Below are 17,308 nucleotides of genomic sequence, written 5' to 3'. Positions count from 1 at the left end.
AGGTCTTGTTGGTTTGATTTACTTCTACCTATATTGGTACCTATAGACAGTTTTATATTCTCCACTCGAGACCTGCAACTTCCAACTCCGAAGGCGTGCTTTGTGTCAACGCCAAGTCCGTGTCTATTCTACAGATATGTTCCTGGGCCAAGCTATTGACCTTAGCCAGGGCCCTGAGCGCGTTCAGCAGTTCTAGTCTCCCTTCTATCTCTTCCGAGGGGTCGTGGCTCCCAAGCCCATGTGGTTCGTCGCTCAAGAAGCGTGCGACTAATGATATCGTGTTTGGAACCAATGGATGCATCTGACTCGTGCCAATTGTTGATTAGCTAGCCTTCGTAGAATAAAGAGGTTATTTGATTACACCATGAGCGAGAGGGTGCCTCCCACTGCGTTGGCTCCAACATACCTTGAGAAACGCAATCCTGGGCGCGTGTTTCATTAAAGTTACCACCTCGCACGCGGCCTGGGTGGCCAGCGCTTTGTATGAAGCTGTCATAGACTGGTAGTCGGGCCTCTCCCAGTTAATTGCTCCTGCTGTGCGGCTGAGGGCTACGGCCGCCGTCGGGGCCAAACTTTGGTTCAGTGCCCTCATGGGATCGCACTTGGATCTTCCACCATGGTCATTGGGGCTGGTCTGAGTGTTGGCAACAACGACAGGGCTGTTACTGCAACCCGTAGCACTTCGTTGGCGAGCCCGTTCTACGGCGGCGGCCAGCCAGTTGTGTCGGGCCCAGAAGGCTCGGGAGTCGGACCCGGAGCCTAAGAGAGGCATGGTATGCGCGAGTCGCTCGTGCGTCAGACATCTTCCAAAGATGTTGGCAAGCACCACGCACTCCGCCATGTTGGACAGAGTGTTATCGCCGGTTTCGTTTAACATCGTGTCCGACAGGAAGCACATGACCACCGGTTCTCGGCCAGTCTGGTACTCAGCCTCTGGCATGGGAAGACGGGTACGAATCTGATTACATGAGAGCGAACAGATGTGTTAGATGAAGCCCGACCAACACGAATGCTTTGCATGCTTACCATCTCCTCATGCAGCAAGAATTGCCGGCCATTCAACATGCTGGAAAGCCGATCGAGAATGAAGGCGACCCAGAGCGTCCGCCTCTTTCCCTCGGTGGTGATCCAATCATCTTCGGACCCTGGCAGGCGCTCAGATGGTGGTGGTGCTGCATATGTACTCTTGGCCTGAGCTCTGTCGTCGAGTAGGTCTATGTCAAACATATTCGACAGTTGCAGTAGTCGGAATGCACGTTGGAAGGTGAGGGTCGCCTGAGACTCGGGCTTGCGGAGGAACTCGTAATGCACCAAAAGTAGCCAGGCCTGGACGAGTTCGTGCTTTATTTTAACTGAGGTACAAGTGCTTGTCTTGGTCATCCAGGGCAAGCCGGCCTCGTTGTGCACCTCTTGCGTCTCCAGCAAGCGCCGCGTCGTCGCATACAGGGCGTCGCCCAGTGCGCAGAACTGAGCCGACATGGCCGTTGTGACGGTCCACATGGCAAAACGTAAGCAGGCCCTAGCAGGTGTCGGCTGGGGGTCCGCGGCCCATGCAAAGTAACATTTCTTGTGTATGATAGGAGCGATCGGATGAACTCTCTCAAAATAGAGCAGATCCCTGGTATCCCTCAAGGGTCAGCCACGAGCGATTTGACCTCAGGGTTTGTCAAAGGAAGTAATGGGAGACCCTACAGTTCAACCCGCGTAAGGTCAGAGATCTCTACTCCCCCATCACAGAGTATAGAGTTCTGGATGGTACTCCCAAGTGTAAACGTCGGCGGTGTGTGATCGGGAAGTTTCTGCCGTTCTGGGAAGGAAGGCGGCGACACGAAATCAAAAGTACCGTGCCAGTAGGCGGGCGATCCTATCAAGGTTTGTGATTCGATCTCCTGGTAGCTGGAACCCCAGTCAAACTCGAGAGCCGCCATCACCTCTTCGTTCTCAGTTGTTTCTGAGCTTTCATACGGTCCCGAGTCGGCCACAGGGTCCCCTTTGAACACCGATTCGATGGACTCGGTAGAGGGTAGGACAGAATCCAGACCCTGTTGGCTAACCAGCTTCAGCTCCAACGTGGCTATACATGATTATATCAGCTACACACTGTTCTGTACCTACGTTGGATGACTTGCCGTGGACTAAATGCAAATCTTTCCACGTAGCGTGAATGCTGAGACATCTTACTTACCGACTCTTGACCTCAGCTCTTCTAGCTGCCCCTTTTTGGGGCCTCTCTGCGATCTTTTGTTCATAATCACGCAGTTCCGGCCTATCTCGGTGCAAAGCCCACACTTTGGACGGACTCGGTCGCAACGACTCCTTCGTCGGCGACACTCCTCACATGCCGGACCGGGAAGCTGACGTGTCTCGGTGTGGCTTTTCATGGTTCTTGCTGAGTGGGCGCTTTTGTATACAGTGAAGCAAAATGTATTGACAAGCAGGTGTACAATACTGGTAGATATATTATAGCAACCGGTGCATCCCTATATCTGTGGCTACGAAGGTCAATATGCAACTTCTGTTCGGCTCTCTTCGGGCGTCTGGGTCGGGATTAATTTGGCATAGTAACGTAGTTTTAGGGGATTGCTGTGTGTAACCGCAATCCAGTACCGCGACTTCGCTGCTGTTTGAGCTCAACAGCCCATCACGGGCAACATACGGATACGGTGATGCTGCAGATACCAACGGGGAAGGATCACTGTGCCGCTTCCAAGATTACAAAAAGGGTGTTGATTGGCGGCGCTGTTTCTAGGCGTACGCAAAAGCGGGCCATCCAACCACACCCAGCAGGATGGTGTGATCGACACTCAGCTCACGGCGCTGACGATGGCGACAAAGACTCGAGAGTCGCGCTTCTTTATTGGTGCGACGCATGCATAACGTAATGTCAGACTCGCTTCTCTCTTTGAAGACAACAGCGTCATTATCTCTTGTCAACACACCTCCTCCAGGTAGCGTCTAGGCGTCCAGGCCCGGCCTAAGCCTCGGAAGATGTCGAAAGCTGGGAAGAGTGCTTGTTCGAAGAAAGCTTTCACTTGTCTTGCGGCCCGCACCGCCGCTTGACATTGATTACAGGCGTGATACATCCATCGCTCTTGGTGGCGTCCGAGACGTTGATCACGAGTCGGGCGGCCTTGCATATCTGAGCGACTACGGTCGTACAAGATGGCGCAGCTCCCTGACTCAGCTTACCTGCAGCGTTTCAGCGATCGCTGGGCTAGGGTACGAGGCCTAGATTCCCAATGTACCTAATAAACTAATAGCCTATGAGTTCGAGAGATAAGCCCCTAAAGCCTCTAGCTTGCACTCAGGTTCTAGGCAACAAAAGGTGGGGTCGACAGGACTTCAAAACGCGAACTAATCTCGGTTACACCAATTGATTGCAACCTTCCCTCCTAGTCAAAGACTACATCTGGCTGAACAAATGACCGTGTCCTTCGATTATGGGACCTGCCCCTGATCTCGTAGATCAAAGACGGTAATGGGAACCCCGGAGCCAGGACCCAGGTTGCCAGCGTTGGAACACGTGCCCTAAAGTCGGGGCGATCTTGGAGGCAGATCTCGGAGACGAGCCTCAGACTCGGACGCGACTGACCCGACATCCGAGCCAGTGGAATACTCAATCAAGATGAGGCAGGCATTCCGGCAGGGCAAGGAGGCTAAAAACACCTACGGAGGGCTGCCAACTTGATTGCGGCTGAGACCCATGTACATATGCCGGCATGCCTCATCTGTGCTTCCACAACACACGCTGCGGGCACTGCCAAGAGAGACTATCTCGCTATCGCTGCATTCTACAAACGTAAGCGACAATGTAGCGTCCAGGCCAGCTTGGAGGACCCCGATGAACATGAGACGGGCCTAATGCAGGCAGGGAACTGGCGCACGTTATCCTCCAGGTCTCATACGTGCCTCCAGGTGGGCGGAATCCCTCAATTGAAACCCAGCCATTCATTAGCGACCACGATGGCAGCTGACAGCTGCTGCATGCACGCCCAGGGAGGGGTAGCCAGTAGCCAATGTTCCAAAGACCCAGTAGCTACAGGTGATGCAGCTCATGCAGGAATAGGAGCCAATATGGCTTGTTGGGTGCATCTCATGCATCCTTCAGCTCCTCCAACCACGGAAGAATCCGTTTGGTAGCGAGAGGTCGCCGCGGGTCGCCGTGGGTCGCCGAGTTGCGGGTACGCGCAAACGGGACGGAGGCCAAGCCTCGGAAGGATTCTTCTCGGAACATCTGCAGGTGTCAAACTGCACCTCGTATCTACATAGGGCGTATGTAAGCAAGTACCCGTTGCAGCAGGGCAATTATCCGGCAGGCTCCGCGGTAGGAATGCCCCCACCCGTGGGCCAACTTCCCTGGTGTGAGTCAGGGGTTGATGCGCCGCTGAGCCGCCTCCGCCTCCGCTCCCGCCCCCGCCATGTATGAACACGAGAGCGGGTGCGAAGGCCCATCATACGATGCTTTGGGGTCTCGGAAGATATATTGCCCTGATATGCTCCGATATTCCATGCGCCGGGTCGTTGGTTATTGCGATATACAATATGCTACAAGGCATGGAATGGGGGAATACATGCATATGTTCCTTCGCTAAGTCGCGACAGAAGTTATTCCAAGCAGCATTTCACACCAAGGATCTAGCTAGGGCTTGTCACTGGCTATGCTTCCCATCATTCATTAGTGGCTATCGATCTTCAGAGTCTCGCAGCACAGTCCGGCGAGACGCAATTTAGGACGTGAAATGAATAGACAATAAATACTTCATAACGGACTATACCCCTTGGCTACTATTCTTCTCCTATCCTATCGTAGCATAAGACCAGTCCCGGTCTGTACCCGTAGCTATCCCTTCTAAGTCTCCTGATACCATGAGTCCTAATCCATATATGCGTAGGACCTTGGCGAACACGTTGGCGGCATAGTCGGGTCCCGCTGCTGTCGACTCTCGGCTGTTCAGGACGGCGACTTCACCCTTGCCCATCAAGACCTTGTAGGAGTGAAAGTAGCGGGAGCGGCCGATGATGGGGAGGCGCTTGAGGACTTGGTAGAGCCTCGGGAACGAAAGGGCGCCGAACGCAGCGACGTTGGCGATCTTGATCTCGTCGAACCAAGGGTCGGTCTACAAATGATGATTAGCACAAGCCATCCAAATCCCAATAGGTAGGTCTCTCATTCACCACAACCGGAGTTCCTGGGTCAAACTTACCCGCCCAGCCTTGATGGAGTCAAACGACTTTCCAAACATGATAGTCGAGACCACATCCGACGCCATGAGTCCCCACCACTTGCGCACATCGACCTCTCCCCCCGCCGCGTCGACGGCCTCGCCCCGCATCCCCTCGACGGCGGCGGCCGCCTTCTCCCGCACCATGGCCTCCCACTCCCTGCGCAGCGACGTGGCCGTGAACCCGGTTCCCAGCAGCTTGCGCCGCCGCGCGTGGTCGCGAGGGTCCGTCATCTGGAAGAGCCCGTAGGGCGGCGACCCAGCCTCGGTGGGGCCGAAGTAGTGGTAGTACTCGGCCTTGGTGAACCCGCCGCCGATCCGGTGGATGGCTTTAAAGGCGCCGACGTCGGCGACGAAGACTTGGTTCGGGCCGCTGCGGAGGAAGGGGCCGAAGCGCTGGTGCCGAGTATGGTAGTATTGGACTTGTTGCTTAGATAGGGTAGCGAAGGTTCCGGGGAGGGTCGTGAATTTGGCGTGCCATGGCCCCGGGATGGCGTTTAAGGGGTTACAAAGGGCCTTTTGTTGTTTGGTGATTGGGCGTTGGTTAATGCAACGAGAAAATATCTACGGCATGGCGGCTTAGCACTCACCTGGAGGAAAGACCACAGTAGATAGGTAACCGTAAGGGCGAGGGCCGCAACCACGTAATTGTAAGACATCATCGTGTCGAGTTTTGAGATTATATTCACACCTAGCAGGTATTGTTTGTGTTGCAGTCCTGTCTCTTGGTTGTTGAACTTTACGGCCTGGCATACTTAATATCTTATATAGACTTACATGGGTAGTAATGTGTGAACTTTATAACATACCCATAGCCGAGCCGAGCGGAGGCCGCATAGTCAATCTCCGATGATCGATCTATGGTAGTAATGATGATGATGATGATGATGATGCAAGTGGAGTATATAGAGGATAGGGACTGTAAGGTATGGATAACCAAGAGAATATACATACGACAAGTTCCTATTACTAAGCGGTCGTTGACGGCGGAGTGGATACATGTGTTAACCTTCAGCGGCGGCCTCTTGCACGGCAGATCGCCCCAGCCTGAGCAGCTCCTCCACAAACTGCTCCACCTGTCTAATCCGCATATTATCTCCGGGGCTAACGCACGGCACGGCGCACATGTCCCGGATCAGCCTGGGTACCCGCTGCAGCAATTCCAAATCCTCTCCCGCCTGTGCGTTCAGTGGGCTCGTTAGGATGTTGCAGAATATGGTCAGGCTAGCTGACAGGGGGTACTGTATAAAATACCTAGGTAATAACACCGGAGTTAGTTAAGCGTCCCAGGCATTGTATACAGCGGATAGTGCAAAGCTCGGCACACTAGACTTACCAAAAGTCGCCGCGACTGAGCACTTGGGACACCACGGGCAGGTTGGCCAGCGTGGTCCGGCTTGCTTGGAGGGCGAGGCATTGGCATGAGTTCACACTCGCCCTGTGATCCACCCCGCCGGACGCGGGGATGCGACAACGCCCGCTTGCGCTATGGATTAGCGACAGCAAAAAGTAGTACTCGAAATGGATGACCAGAATATGTGCCTGTTTCGCTTTGTTCCAGTCGGACGCGAGTTCCATCCGATAAGACGACACCAAGCTTGGTCGATAGCGGGGCGGTATGGATATCCGCCATTGGTCCAACTCATCGTCGAGCTCCCGGATATGCTTCAACAGATCGACGTCTGGCGTTCGAAAGGCTTTGGCGCAGTAGAGTCGTCGTATCATGTTGGACTTGATAATGGTCAGCCTCATATCGCCTGGGATCAGGTCGGTGCCGTCTTTGAAGCTATCGAACCCGTCGATCTCCTTGTACCCCGGAGGTAGGGTGAGATCGCAATAGTCGTCGTTGATGATCGAAATGTAGCCACCACGAAGGCTAATATCCTTATCATACATGTAACAATGCCAAAACACTCGGCGTAGATAACGTTGGCTAGAGTGTGGGTTGTCCGTGTCTGAAGTCGGATCCATGCTCACTGGATTGAGGTGTGCTCCGAGCATGGTCACAAAGCGGTAAGCAACGGAGAGGTACGTAGCAGCAGCCGCAACATTTCCGGTGAACATATTGTACATGCACTTGCATGAGGCCAAGTCAGCTGGCGAGTATCTTGAAGAGAGTGCAGTAAGTAAATACTTACCAGCATAGTACAGACCTGAACCGATTCGCTACATGAGCTGGCAAGGATGGTAGGCATCAAGCGGTATACACGGGCGGCGCACTGATCCGCACGGACGGTTAGGCTAGGCTGAATATCCAGCTGACCTTCCATATGTACTTGGATACATGTGAAGGCGAGGACGCAGGCCTTGGCGCAGACGACATCGGCCTGATCCGGGTGGCCGTTGTAAGCCTTCTCGACTACGTCCGGGAAGGCAGCCTCGTCGATGATGGGGAATACGTATCTTCTGATTGATGTCGTGAAGATGGAAAGGTAGGTATTCACAACTGCCCTATCGGGGAGTTCCCATAAGCCCGTAACTTGGGTGGGAGCGTTTGGTGGGCACGGCGGCTGTGGTGCGGGCTTAGATCCGGTGTGCGCATGTATCCACTCCTTCCCTTGCTTCGAGAAGAACGGGATGCCCTGGTTGGAGCTAATGCCGCCAAGATGGATTCCGTTAAAGTAAAAACCGCCCAGACCCAGATACTGGATAGCTTGGTTAACTGGAAACTCAGCTGGACCCAAGTCTGCCCTCCCAGATGTGATTCGATCCAGATCCGGCTGCGCTTGACTCGACGAGCTACTTGCTCCAGGAACGATGGATTAGTATGACGCGGCTTGTTTCATGGCAGACAGATTTACCTGGGCCGCTTCCGGCGCCCGAAAGGTCTGTTGAAGGTGCATAGTAGCCCCTGGTGCTTGCACCAATCACATTGTGAAGCCGAGACCGAGTCACAATGGATCTGAGATTGACCACACGATCAGCACGTGTACTTTGGTGACCAGTTCCAGTGAAAAAACGGGGGCCTCGGGGAAGTTAATACCTTCCGCTGGTGACAGGCGTCGCAAGACCGACGTTTGGATTTTGCGGTTGAAGGTTTCATGTTGCAGTGGTTCGTCCTGAAAGGGGAGTAAGACGACAAGATGCCGTTGGCATGCCGATGGCCAGCTTTTGATCTGCCGCTTACTAATAGGGACTTGCAGTAGCCTAACCTAGTGTGAACCTTGCGAGTCCCTCTTAGTCATCGGTTGGGTCAGGGGCAGCTTGGTTCAAATCGTCTCGTTTCATTGGCGCGACTTACAGCGGAGGCCCCTCCGTCGCCGACGACACCTCAACGCCAAGCCAAACCAAGGCCGCATGATTTACAGGCCTCGGCCGAGACAAAGAGTACACCGAGCTTTGTTCGCACTTTTGGTCCATCCGATAAATCGAACTTATCGAAGATGAGCTGGCAAATCCTCCGTCTATGCGACCAAGACAAAAGCAACATCAAAGTGGGACCTGTCGTTCATTCTCTACTCCAGCTCAACACCAACGACCTCTGGTCTGGTACCGGCAGATATGCAGTCGTCTCCATCCGTATAGACCTTGTCAAACGCCAGTTCTATCACATACGACCATATCCTGCTGAATACTAGGGATCCCGTCCGCTCTCCCATATATAAGCAGCAGAGAGCCGAATTAGTACTAGGGTCGGTGACGACCTGGGAATCCTCGGTGTTGTATGTTTCTTGACTTTTTGGCATTGCTCTGCTCGATGGTAGAAACCCACAGCTTCCTATCCCTTTCATGCATTTCAGTGCTATGGACTGGCACATGTATTTAGCCGGGCTGCGAAACATGCTTTCAGTGGAAGCCAAGCCTAGCAGAGGACGAGTTGCATAGGTAACTGTCCCGTATTTTTGACCAATGTGACTTAATCTGAAGAAAATCTCAAAGACAAACCTTGTCCCGCCCCCTGGTCGTCTGCTTAGTCCAAGCTTTTGTAATATGTTCTCTTGGCAGTATAGTAGCATCCTGAGTAGCGTTGGCGCTGGAGCCCAGGAACAGCTGGACTGAATCTGAGCATCCGTGCATCTCTGGAAATGCCGCTTAGTAATCGGCAGTTTGACCACTGTAAGTGGGTGTCGCCCGCACCAATCCGCACAACAGTGGGAACAGTGTTGGTTGGTTTCATATATTCGTTCATACCGAAAATCCTAAGGACGGGAATCATCTTTTTCCTACTCCCAACCAAACATCTGTCAACAGAGGAGGAGATATGAGCGCTTTTAGAAGGGTCGCAAAGGTCGCCGCCACTGGCATCGCCGGCACCGTTGCCGGAACCAGCTTAGGAGTCGGCTATTTGGTAGCTTCTACGACACTTGTCACACCCATCCCGCGAGATGACGTCCTCTGGAAGTCGAAAACGCTGAAGAAACTAAATCATCTCGAAAACCCGGTCCTGGCGGACATTTGCATCAAGCGGATTCCTCTGTCCAAAATCCGACCCGAGCTGATCGAGGATGAAGCGAAGTTGACCACGGAGTTCGCACGGGGCGTCTGGTCCGGTTGGGGTGAGTACTTTAACCAAACTTCGGAAAACAAGCCAAACTAATATCCTTTTACAGCTTTTGAGCCTCAGCGCTGGCTCTTTACCAAGATCTACCGGACGCCCGAGAACAGCCACCTGAAATTCAGCCGGCGCGAGATCGCCGGCTGCACGTTCGAGCTGGGGACCGAGTTCATCGACCAGTTCGAGGTCGTCGAGCGGTCGCGGCACGAGGTCACGGTGCGCGAGGGCGGGTCGCCGCGCGACCACGGGCCGCGCGAGGTCGACGGCTTGATCACCACCACGGCCAGGATTGACCGGGAAGTGGGCGAGGTGGAGTTGACGTTGTCGACGAGGTTCTTCAAGGGCGGGGAAAAGGTCACCGATGGGAGCCCGCCGGTTCCTTACCTAATGGAGCGGCTGCACTACCTGTATGCCAGGGCTCTGGTGCAGAGTGGCTCGTCGGCATTGAGGTAAAATTGGCCTAATACTGTGAAGGAAACCGCTTCTGCTATACTTACTTTTTGTACAATATTCCCTTCCTAGATATAGAATACGATACACCGGTATATCAAGATCTTGCGATGTCTTAGGAGCATGTTGGCCCCGTTTCGTGAGGAACGTTACATTTACCTCCAATTAGCACGCGTTACCCCTCAACTTCAATTTCGGCATTGTGTATTCCGACGACGTATTTAACCGGCACGGAATCACTTCCAGTCACATTCACTGCCATATCGTGGTCCCAAACTTGTCCCCTTTTCTATATTCTGTGACAATAGCCATGATGAAGTACAATATATGGGTGCGAGCTGCGACATTGCTATGGTCACTCAGCATCACGGCGGCCCAGGATGCCCCAGCCCCATATATGCAAGTGCCAAGTCAACGGCAACTCGAATGGCAGCAGCAGGAGTTGTACGCATTCCTTCATTTCGGGCCCAACACCTTCACCGGGGAGGAATGGGGCCGCAGCCAGAGCCGGCCGGACATTTTCAACCCGACTGACCTGGACACCGACCAATGGGCCAAGGTACTTGCGGAAGCGGGCATGAAGGGCATGATCCTCACGGCGAAGCACCATGACGGCACGTGTCTCTGGAATACTTCGACAACGGCCTACAAGACAGGCAACGGGTCTTGGGCCAAGAAGAGAGAACAGGACGGTTTCGACGCGGACGTCGTGCGCATGGCAGCCGGTTCCGCCAAGAAATACGGCATCAATTTCGGCGTATACCTATCGCCCTGGGACATCCACCGAGACCCAGCCATGCCGAAGCCGGGGCTCAAGGGCACCATCTATGACGAGCCGCAGATCTTCGGAGACTCGTCTCCAGGCGACTACAACGCCCTCTACGTCCAACAGCTGACAGAGCTGGTCACCATGAAACTGGCAGACGGCACACCCATCGAGCTATTCGAGGTCTGGCTTGACGGCGCGAGCGGGTCCGACACCGTCCAGACGTTCAACTGGACGGGGTTCCGCGACGTGATCCGGCAGCACCAGCCCAACGCGGTCATGTGGGGTCACCAAGGGCCCGATGCTCGCTGGGTTGGGAATGAGGACGGGTTCACGCTGCCGACCAACTGGCACACCATCAGCCGCACCCAGGACGATGTGCACTACTCTGGCGAAGAGCTGGAAGTGGGTGTGCGGGACGGGCAATACTGGACGCCGGCCGAGTCGGACGCGAGGATCCGGGATGGGTGGTTCTATCACGCTAATGAGCCTTCGAAGTCCGGCGCCGCGCTCATGGATATGTATCTGAAGACGGTTGGGCGGAGCGTCAATCTTCTGCTTGATGTTCCGCCTGATACTAGGGGCTTGATCGCCGACATGGATGCGGCCAATCTCAAGGAGTTTGCGCGCCTTCGGAATGCAACTCTGAACAGGAATCTGGTGACGCCGGATCTCAAGACTTCAGCAAGCAGTGTGCGAGATGGCGATATAGTCTCATATGGACCGGCCAAGGTCATTGATGGCAGCAACGACACCTACTGGACCATGGATGACGGCGAGTTGACTGGATGGATGGAGGTAGATCTGGGTAGCAGCTTTTGTGTAGATGGCTTCATCGTGCAAGAGCACATTGCTTTCGGTCAGAGGATCGGCAGGTACGAGATCGGCGCCATGGTCGAGGGAAGCACGTACAGAGCTGTGGTTAGCAACGGCACGTCCATGGGGTATAAACGGATCGATCTCCTGGAAAAGGGTGTTGAGACATCACGAATTCGGCTGCGTATCACTCAGGCGAACGCCGTACCCCTTATCCAGAGTTTGCAGGTTTTGGGAAGCCGGAATTGCACAGGACCATTGTAATATTTGAATTGGGTCACCTGCTATAGTCATTGCCTCTAATCAACACAGTCGTATCATGTTGTTCTATTGGTTCTAATAGCCGTGAGAATCTCATATGTATCCCAAGCGCGAGTCAGCTTGATGCTGGAGTCAAGCCCAGACAGCAGCAAGGAAGATGGAAGGAGGATAAGGGCCAACACGGATATCATAAGTGCTCGATCATGCCGCAGCGGGGGTAATTCAATGACGTAGCGCCTTGGCTCAGGTATCCTAGACGTACCAGCAATGCGTGGTAGACCCCCTTTCCCACAGGTGTGGTAGACCTCATGGCTCGTGGTCGACCATACTGGCCTACTAGGTGCCACCCGGTTGGCCGGTTGTATATGGCGACGTGTAGTGTCATTTTCAGGCAACCAATCGCATTAATTAACGTAAACGCCATCTCAACCATCCACCGGAATACTTTGTCATATACAGAATGGTCAAATCCAAGTCTTCGCCCACCCAGGTAGTATTCACGACGATGTAAGCACTAAGCAAGGGATCGGGAAACATTACTAACTGGATTCGAAATGCTACAGGAACTAACGTCGCACCGAAGGCAACGCAACTTACTGCTTTCCTCATTGGGTCTAACTCCGGCATGCGGCATTTCGGCCCAGGTGGAGGCTTTGATTCAATTCGGCATTCGTAATTGGTAGTCGCTTGTTCTTGGGGTCGGAGATTTTGCTTTACATGGTTGGTCGCATATGCACGATCAGGAGCCTAGGCCTTTCTTTTGCTGCACGACAATGCGGCTCTCGACTATTCTCGTCAGATTGTAGGGCCATCCGGCCGTAAACCTTGAATATATAGACTTGACCCTCATAGCCCACGTTCTCTGGCGGCGTTGCTCCATTCCTGCCGGATTGTCACCCGGCTCTTTAGCAGTATGTCTCAATTCAAGTGGGTGATTGCAGCACTGTCTGCGTCTTTCGCTGCTGTGGCCAGTCTAGACATTCCTGCTCTTTCGCCCAGAGGCGCCGAACTTCTTCCTCAGGCCAATTACACAGAACTCGCCGAGCAACTGTCTAACACCGCATCTATCTATTGGCCTGGATCCGAGACGTTTGAGGATATCGTAGCCCGCTGGTCTAATCTGAGTGTACCGGTCGCCAACATTGTTGTTGTCCCTGGCACTGAAGAGGATGTCGTCCAGATTGTAAGTCCGGCGCGGGAAGTCGACCTTAGAAGGTTTGCTAATATTTCGGGTTCAGGTCAACTTCGCCAACGAACATTCGGCGCCGTTTCTGGCTACCAACGGTTTTCACGGCTCTATCGCTACTCTGGGCGAGATGAGCGATGGCATTGAAATCTATCTGTCTCAGTTGAACACGGTAGAGATCTCACAGGACGGGAAGACCGCCAAGATTGGTGGTGGCATCCGTGCTAGGAACCTGACAGATGCCCTTTGGGCCGCTGGCAAGCAGACAGGTATTCGAAGTTTTGAAGTTAACATATGGAAGATACGACATGGGAATGATGCTGACAAGCGATTGCAGTCACTGGTGCTTGCGAGTGTGTCGGGTATCTCGGGCCGGGCCTTGGAGGTGGTCATGGATGGCTTCAAGGCCACCACGGACTCATCTCGGACCAATACCTCTCCTTCAACGTTGTCTTGGCCAATGGAAGCTTGGTCACTATCGACGAGACTTCAGACCTCTTCTGGGGCATGAAGGGAGCCGGTCACAACTTTGGCATCGTCACATCCGTCACCTCCAAGATCTACGATCTGGAGTACCCTAACTATGCTATTGACACCATTTTCTTCAGCGGCGACAAGGTTGAGGAAGTGTATCAGGTGTCCAACGAACTCTGGATCACCAACGGCACTGCTCCGGTAGGCCTCAACAGTTGGTCGTACTGGTACTTTGATCCCACGATTGACGCAGAAAAGGTAAGCCACCCTATTCCTACCTAGTTTGCTTGATGCGAAATGGTCTAACAAGATCGCGGCCCGTCATTGTCCTATACATTATCCAGGAAGGTGTCGACATTGTCGACCCCATCCACACTGAGCCTTTCCACCAGCTTGGTCCCATTAAAAATGAGCCCAAGTCAGGCGACTACCGAGATCTTGCTACTTGGACGGGTATTTCCCTCGCAGATGGCCCTTGTCAAAAAACAGGGAACGCGAACCCCAGATTCCCCATCTACCTCAAGAGCTATAATCCGCAGGCGCAGAAGCAGGTCTACGAGCTCTTCCGCGAGGCCACCACGGGGCCCAACGCGCACTTCGCCAACTCGCTCTTCATGTTCGAGGGGTACTCCCAGCAGGGCGTCAAGGCGTTCCCCGACGATGCCAGCGCTTTCGCTTACCGGTCGGACAACCTTCTCGTCGCGCCGCTGCTCATTTACTCGCCTGGCGAGGAGCTTAACCAGGAGGCCTATAAGCTCGGACACCAGATCCGACAAGTGCTTTTCGAAGGGAGTGGGATGACGACGATGGATACTTATGTCAACTACGCCTATGGAGACGAAACGCCTGCCAATTGGTATGGAAGCGATTCGTGGCGTCAGGAGCGACTGGCCGCTTTGAAGGAGAAGTACGACCCCGACGGCAAGTTCAGCTTCTATGCTCCAATTGCTTGATTTCCCACTGAGCGGTAACTGCCCCAACGCACTTTACAATTGGCTGGTGTCATGGTCGAAGCCCGGGCTGAGTCGGCTAGTTTTTACAAGGCTCTATAAGATCTGACATAACCACAAGAACCATGCACGTGTTCTTGGAATTTGATATCTCGAGCATTGAATTCACCAAATTAATGATTGCAATTTCGAACGCGAGTCATGGGGTCGTACTGCATCTCCCCACAATCCACTATATGATCAGAAAAGGCAATTTTCTGTTGTAAATCGTGCCTACATCCACCGCCAAGGTCAGGGATCGGCATCTCCCGCCCGAGATTGACAGTGACGTGATAACCATGCCGCTGGGACTCGCCAAGTATATGAAGCCGGAAGATGCCTCGAGAGCTCCCATATTGAATTTTCCTATGTTCAAGTCAGTCTTCCTTGTCCATTTGCCCCTTACACCATGAAGTGTTCCATCCACACAGCGGTGGCAGCCCTCGGTCTTGCGACCGCCGTGGCCGCCAGTCCCTTGGCATCCAATGGATCCGTCCTGCCCGAGCTCCGGAACTGGCCCCGCGCCGCCGCCCAGTCGCTGACCACCATGATCAAGCGCAACGCCAACAGCAGCAACTACGCCGTCTTCGACATGGACAACACCAGCTACCGCTGGGACCTCGAGGAGTCCATGATCCCGTTCCTTGAGAACAAGGGCGTCCTGACCCGGGACACCTTGGACCCGTCGCTGAAGCTGATCCCCTTCAAGGACACCCCCCAATACAACGAGACGCTCTACTCGTACTACCTGCGCCTCTGCGCCATCAACGACTTCGTCTGCTACCCCTGGGCCGCCCAAGTCTTCGCGGGGCTCACCCTGCGCGAGCTCAAGGGCCACGTCGACGCGCTCATGGCGCTCAACGGGTCCGCCGTGCCCACGACCTACTGGGACGGCGACGCCATCGTCGCCTCCAACGTGTCGGCGCCGCAGGTGTTCCGCCGGCAGACGGAGCTGTACCACGCGCTCACGCGCCACGACATCGAGGTCTACGTCGTGACGGCCGCCAACGAGGAGCTCGTCCGCATGGTCGCGTCGGACCCGCGCTACGGGTACCACGTCAAGCCCGAGAACGTTATCGGCGTGACCACTATGTTGCGGGACCCGGCGGACCCCAATACCCTGACCAACAGCCGCATGAAGATCAGCGCGGGGACCTACAATGCGACCGCGAACCTGGACAAGCTTGTGGTGGGCCCGTACCTCTGGAGTCCCGAGACGTGGTACGCGGGCAAGTACAGCGCCATCCTGATGTACATCGACGAGTGGAAGAAGCCCGTCCTCGTGGGCGGCGACTCGCCTGGCAGCGATACCTACATGCTGTTTCACGGCGTCGACGCCGCCAAGGGCGGCGTACATCTCTGGGTCAACCGCTCTAAATCGAAGTACCAGCAGCTCCAGACTATGATTGCCGAGGCGGCGGAGGGGCAGAAGAAGAACGGGCTGGAGGTCACGGTGGACAAGAACTGGGTCGTGGTGAAACCAGAGGAAATCCTCTAGCATTTCTAATGTAAATACCCATCAGCATAGTTGTCTTAATGGGTGGAATATATATCAACTACGTAATGCCTAATCTCTCAGGGGACCAAGGGGGGATGATTCCTACATTGTTTCTTCCCATGAGTTCACGTCTCTAACCCGACCTCGCCGCGTCGAGTTTGGGATCATAGGTGATGCCCTTCAGGTCCCGGAGGTCCTCTGCCTGCCATTCCAGGTCACTGAAGCCCCAGGGGGTGTGTGCGCAGTTGGAGGGGTCCTTCACAAACTCCTCTTGACACTGCTGACAAGCGAACCATCCTACCTGGCCCCTCTCGGTACTGTACTTAACGTACTGTTTCCGTTCGGCCTGTCACTTACAGCGCCGGGTGCCGTGCAGAGCGAAGCCCCGCTGGATCATGCAGCAACTTTTCATGGTTTCGAACATCTTGGTGATTTAGTGTGGTAGGTTTGATTAGTCTCGTTTGCTTTTGATGTTTGTATGCAACAAGCTTGATAGTAGGACGCTGGTGGAATATGTCAAGCTACAGTGATATTGGTCCTTATATAACACAAGCCCTGTCATGCACCACAAACCCTTTGTATGAGCGCCAGAACTTGTGTTCAAAGACTACAATTTCGGCTCATTGTTATTGGCACTGCGCTTGTTCAAGCATAGAAAAAGCCTTTGTCCCAAGTGAACATGGCTTCCCACCTATGTTAGAGACAGAAATCGCATGCTCTTTGACGTCCGCAGCGAACTATAGTATTGCTTCTCAAGCTTCCGCACCTTAGCCATGCGGCCCTGCATTCCTACGTTAGTTAAGGATCTGGTAGTTGGTTTGACTTGTCGTCATATCGACCCCAACCTGAATTGGACGTAGAAATAAAGATAAGGTTGTTCGGGTGCCCTAGCGTACAGCATTGAAGCTCCAGAGTAGAAAAGGAGGCGGAAATTGATAATCGACCTAAACTTGCGATTCGGAGACTGCACCTGTTGACACAAGTAAGTCACGACACAAATGAGGCTACTGTCCTGAACAGCACTTCCCGGAAATTCGGCATTCTGTTGGTGTGCAAGCATGCTCAAGTGATAAGACCTCTCATGCGGAGGATCGACCCATTTTACTTGTTTCTCCGATTTGGGGACAGAGGATGACAGGGATCAGTGTCGC

At 53.9% G+C, this 17,308-nt stretch overlaps 8 protein-coding genes across 8 annotated transcripts; 4 read left to right on the top strand and 4 right to left on the bottom strand.

Moving 5' to 3' along the window:
* Positions 1–349: 349 nt before the first annotated feature.
* Positions 350–2,381, bottom strand: PG997_010122 (fungal-specific transcription factor domain protein; the record flags this gene model as incomplete). Its single annotated transcript, XM_066814437.1, has 5 exons — positions 350–958; positions 1,006–1,618; positions 1,693–2,074; positions 2,116–2,135; positions 2,182–2,381. The coding sequence occupies 5 exons, from the start codon at positions 2,379–2,381 to the stop codon at positions 350–352; spliced, it is 1,824 nt and encodes a 607-aa protein (XP_066666399.1).
* A 2,415-nt stretch (positions 2,382–4,796) lies between these two features.
* PG997_010121 (cytochrome p450) lies at positions 4,797–5,884 on the bottom strand (the record flags this gene model as incomplete). Its single annotated transcript, XM_066814436.1, has 3 exons — positions 4,797–5,117; positions 5,205–5,738; positions 5,813–5,884. The coding sequence occupies 3 exons, from the start codon at positions 5,882–5,884 to the stop codon at positions 4,797–4,799; spliced, it is 927 nt and encodes a 308-aa protein (XP_066666398.1).
* Positions 5,885–6,226: 342 nt separating this feature from the next.
* On the bottom strand, positions 6,227–8,065 carry PG997_010120 (uncharacterized protein; the record flags this gene model as incomplete). The annotated part of the gene is made up of 4 exons (XM_066814435.1): positions 6,227–6,476; positions 6,559–7,298; positions 7,361–7,867; positions 8,024–8,065. The coding sequence occupies 4 exons, from the start codon at positions 8,063–8,065 to the stop codon at positions 6,227–6,229; spliced, it is 1,539 nt and encodes a 512-aa protein (XP_066666397.1).
* Positions 8,066–9,423: 1,358 nt separating this feature from the next.
* Positions 9,424–10,170, top strand: PG997_010119 (uncharacterized protein; the record flags this gene model as incomplete). The annotated part of the gene is made up of 2 exons (XM_066814434.1): positions 9,424–9,712; positions 9,773–10,170. The coding sequence occupies 2 exons, from the start codon at positions 9,424–9,426 to the stop codon at positions 10,168–10,170; spliced, it is 687 nt and encodes a 228-aa protein (XP_066666396.1).
* A 310-nt stretch (positions 10,171–10,480) lies between these two features.
* On the top strand, positions 10,481–12,013 carry PG997_010118 (glycoside hydrolase family 29 protein; the record flags this gene model as incomplete). Its single annotated transcript, XM_066814433.1, has 1 exon — positions 10,481–12,013. The coding sequence occupies one exon, from the start codon at positions 10,481–10,483 to the stop codon at positions 12,011–12,013; it is 1,533 nt and encodes a 510-aa protein (XP_066666395.1).
* Positions 12,014–12,923: 910 nt separating this feature from the next.
* On the top strand, positions 12,924–14,623 carry PG997_010117 (FAD-linked oxidoreductase chyH; the record flags this gene model as incomplete). The annotated part of the gene is made up of 4 exons (XM_066814432.1): positions 12,924–13,193; positions 13,249–13,465; positions 13,534–13,928; positions 14,015–14,623. The coding sequence occupies 4 exons, from the start codon at positions 12,924–12,926 to the stop codon at positions 14,621–14,623; spliced, it is 1,491 nt and encodes a 496-aa protein (XP_066666394.1).
* A 445-nt stretch (positions 14,624–15,068) lies between these two features.
* On the top strand, positions 15,069–16,157 carry PG997_010116 (uncharacterized protein; the record flags this gene model as incomplete). Its single annotated transcript, XM_066814431.1, has 1 exon — positions 15,069–16,157. The coding sequence occupies one exon, from the start codon at positions 15,069–15,071 to the stop codon at positions 16,155–16,157; it is 1,089 nt and encodes a 362-aa protein (XP_066666393.1).
* Positions 16,158–16,290: 133 nt separating this feature from the next.
* PG997_010115 (uncharacterized protein) lies at positions 16,291–16,581 on the bottom strand (the record flags this gene model as incomplete). Its single annotated transcript, XM_066814430.1, is given in 3 exon segments — positions 16,291–16,434; positions 16,490–16,503; positions 16,515–16,581. The coding sequence occupies 3 exon segments, from the start codon at positions 16,579–16,581 to the stop codon at positions 16,291–16,293; spliced, it is 225 nt and encodes a 74-aa protein (XP_066666392.1).
* Between the last annotated feature and the right edge of the window lie 727 nt (positions 16,582–17,308).

The sequence above is a fragment of the Apiospora hydei genome, assembly GCF_038363865.1.
Source record: "Apiospora hydei strain CBS 114990 chromosome Unknown utg000007l_segment0_segment0, whole genome shotgun sequence".
NCBI lineage: Eukaryota > Fungi > Ascomycota > Sordariomycetes > Amphisphaeriales > Apiosporaceae > Apiospora > Apiospora hydei.
This window is presented reverse-complemented; position numbering and strand designations above follow the sequence as displayed.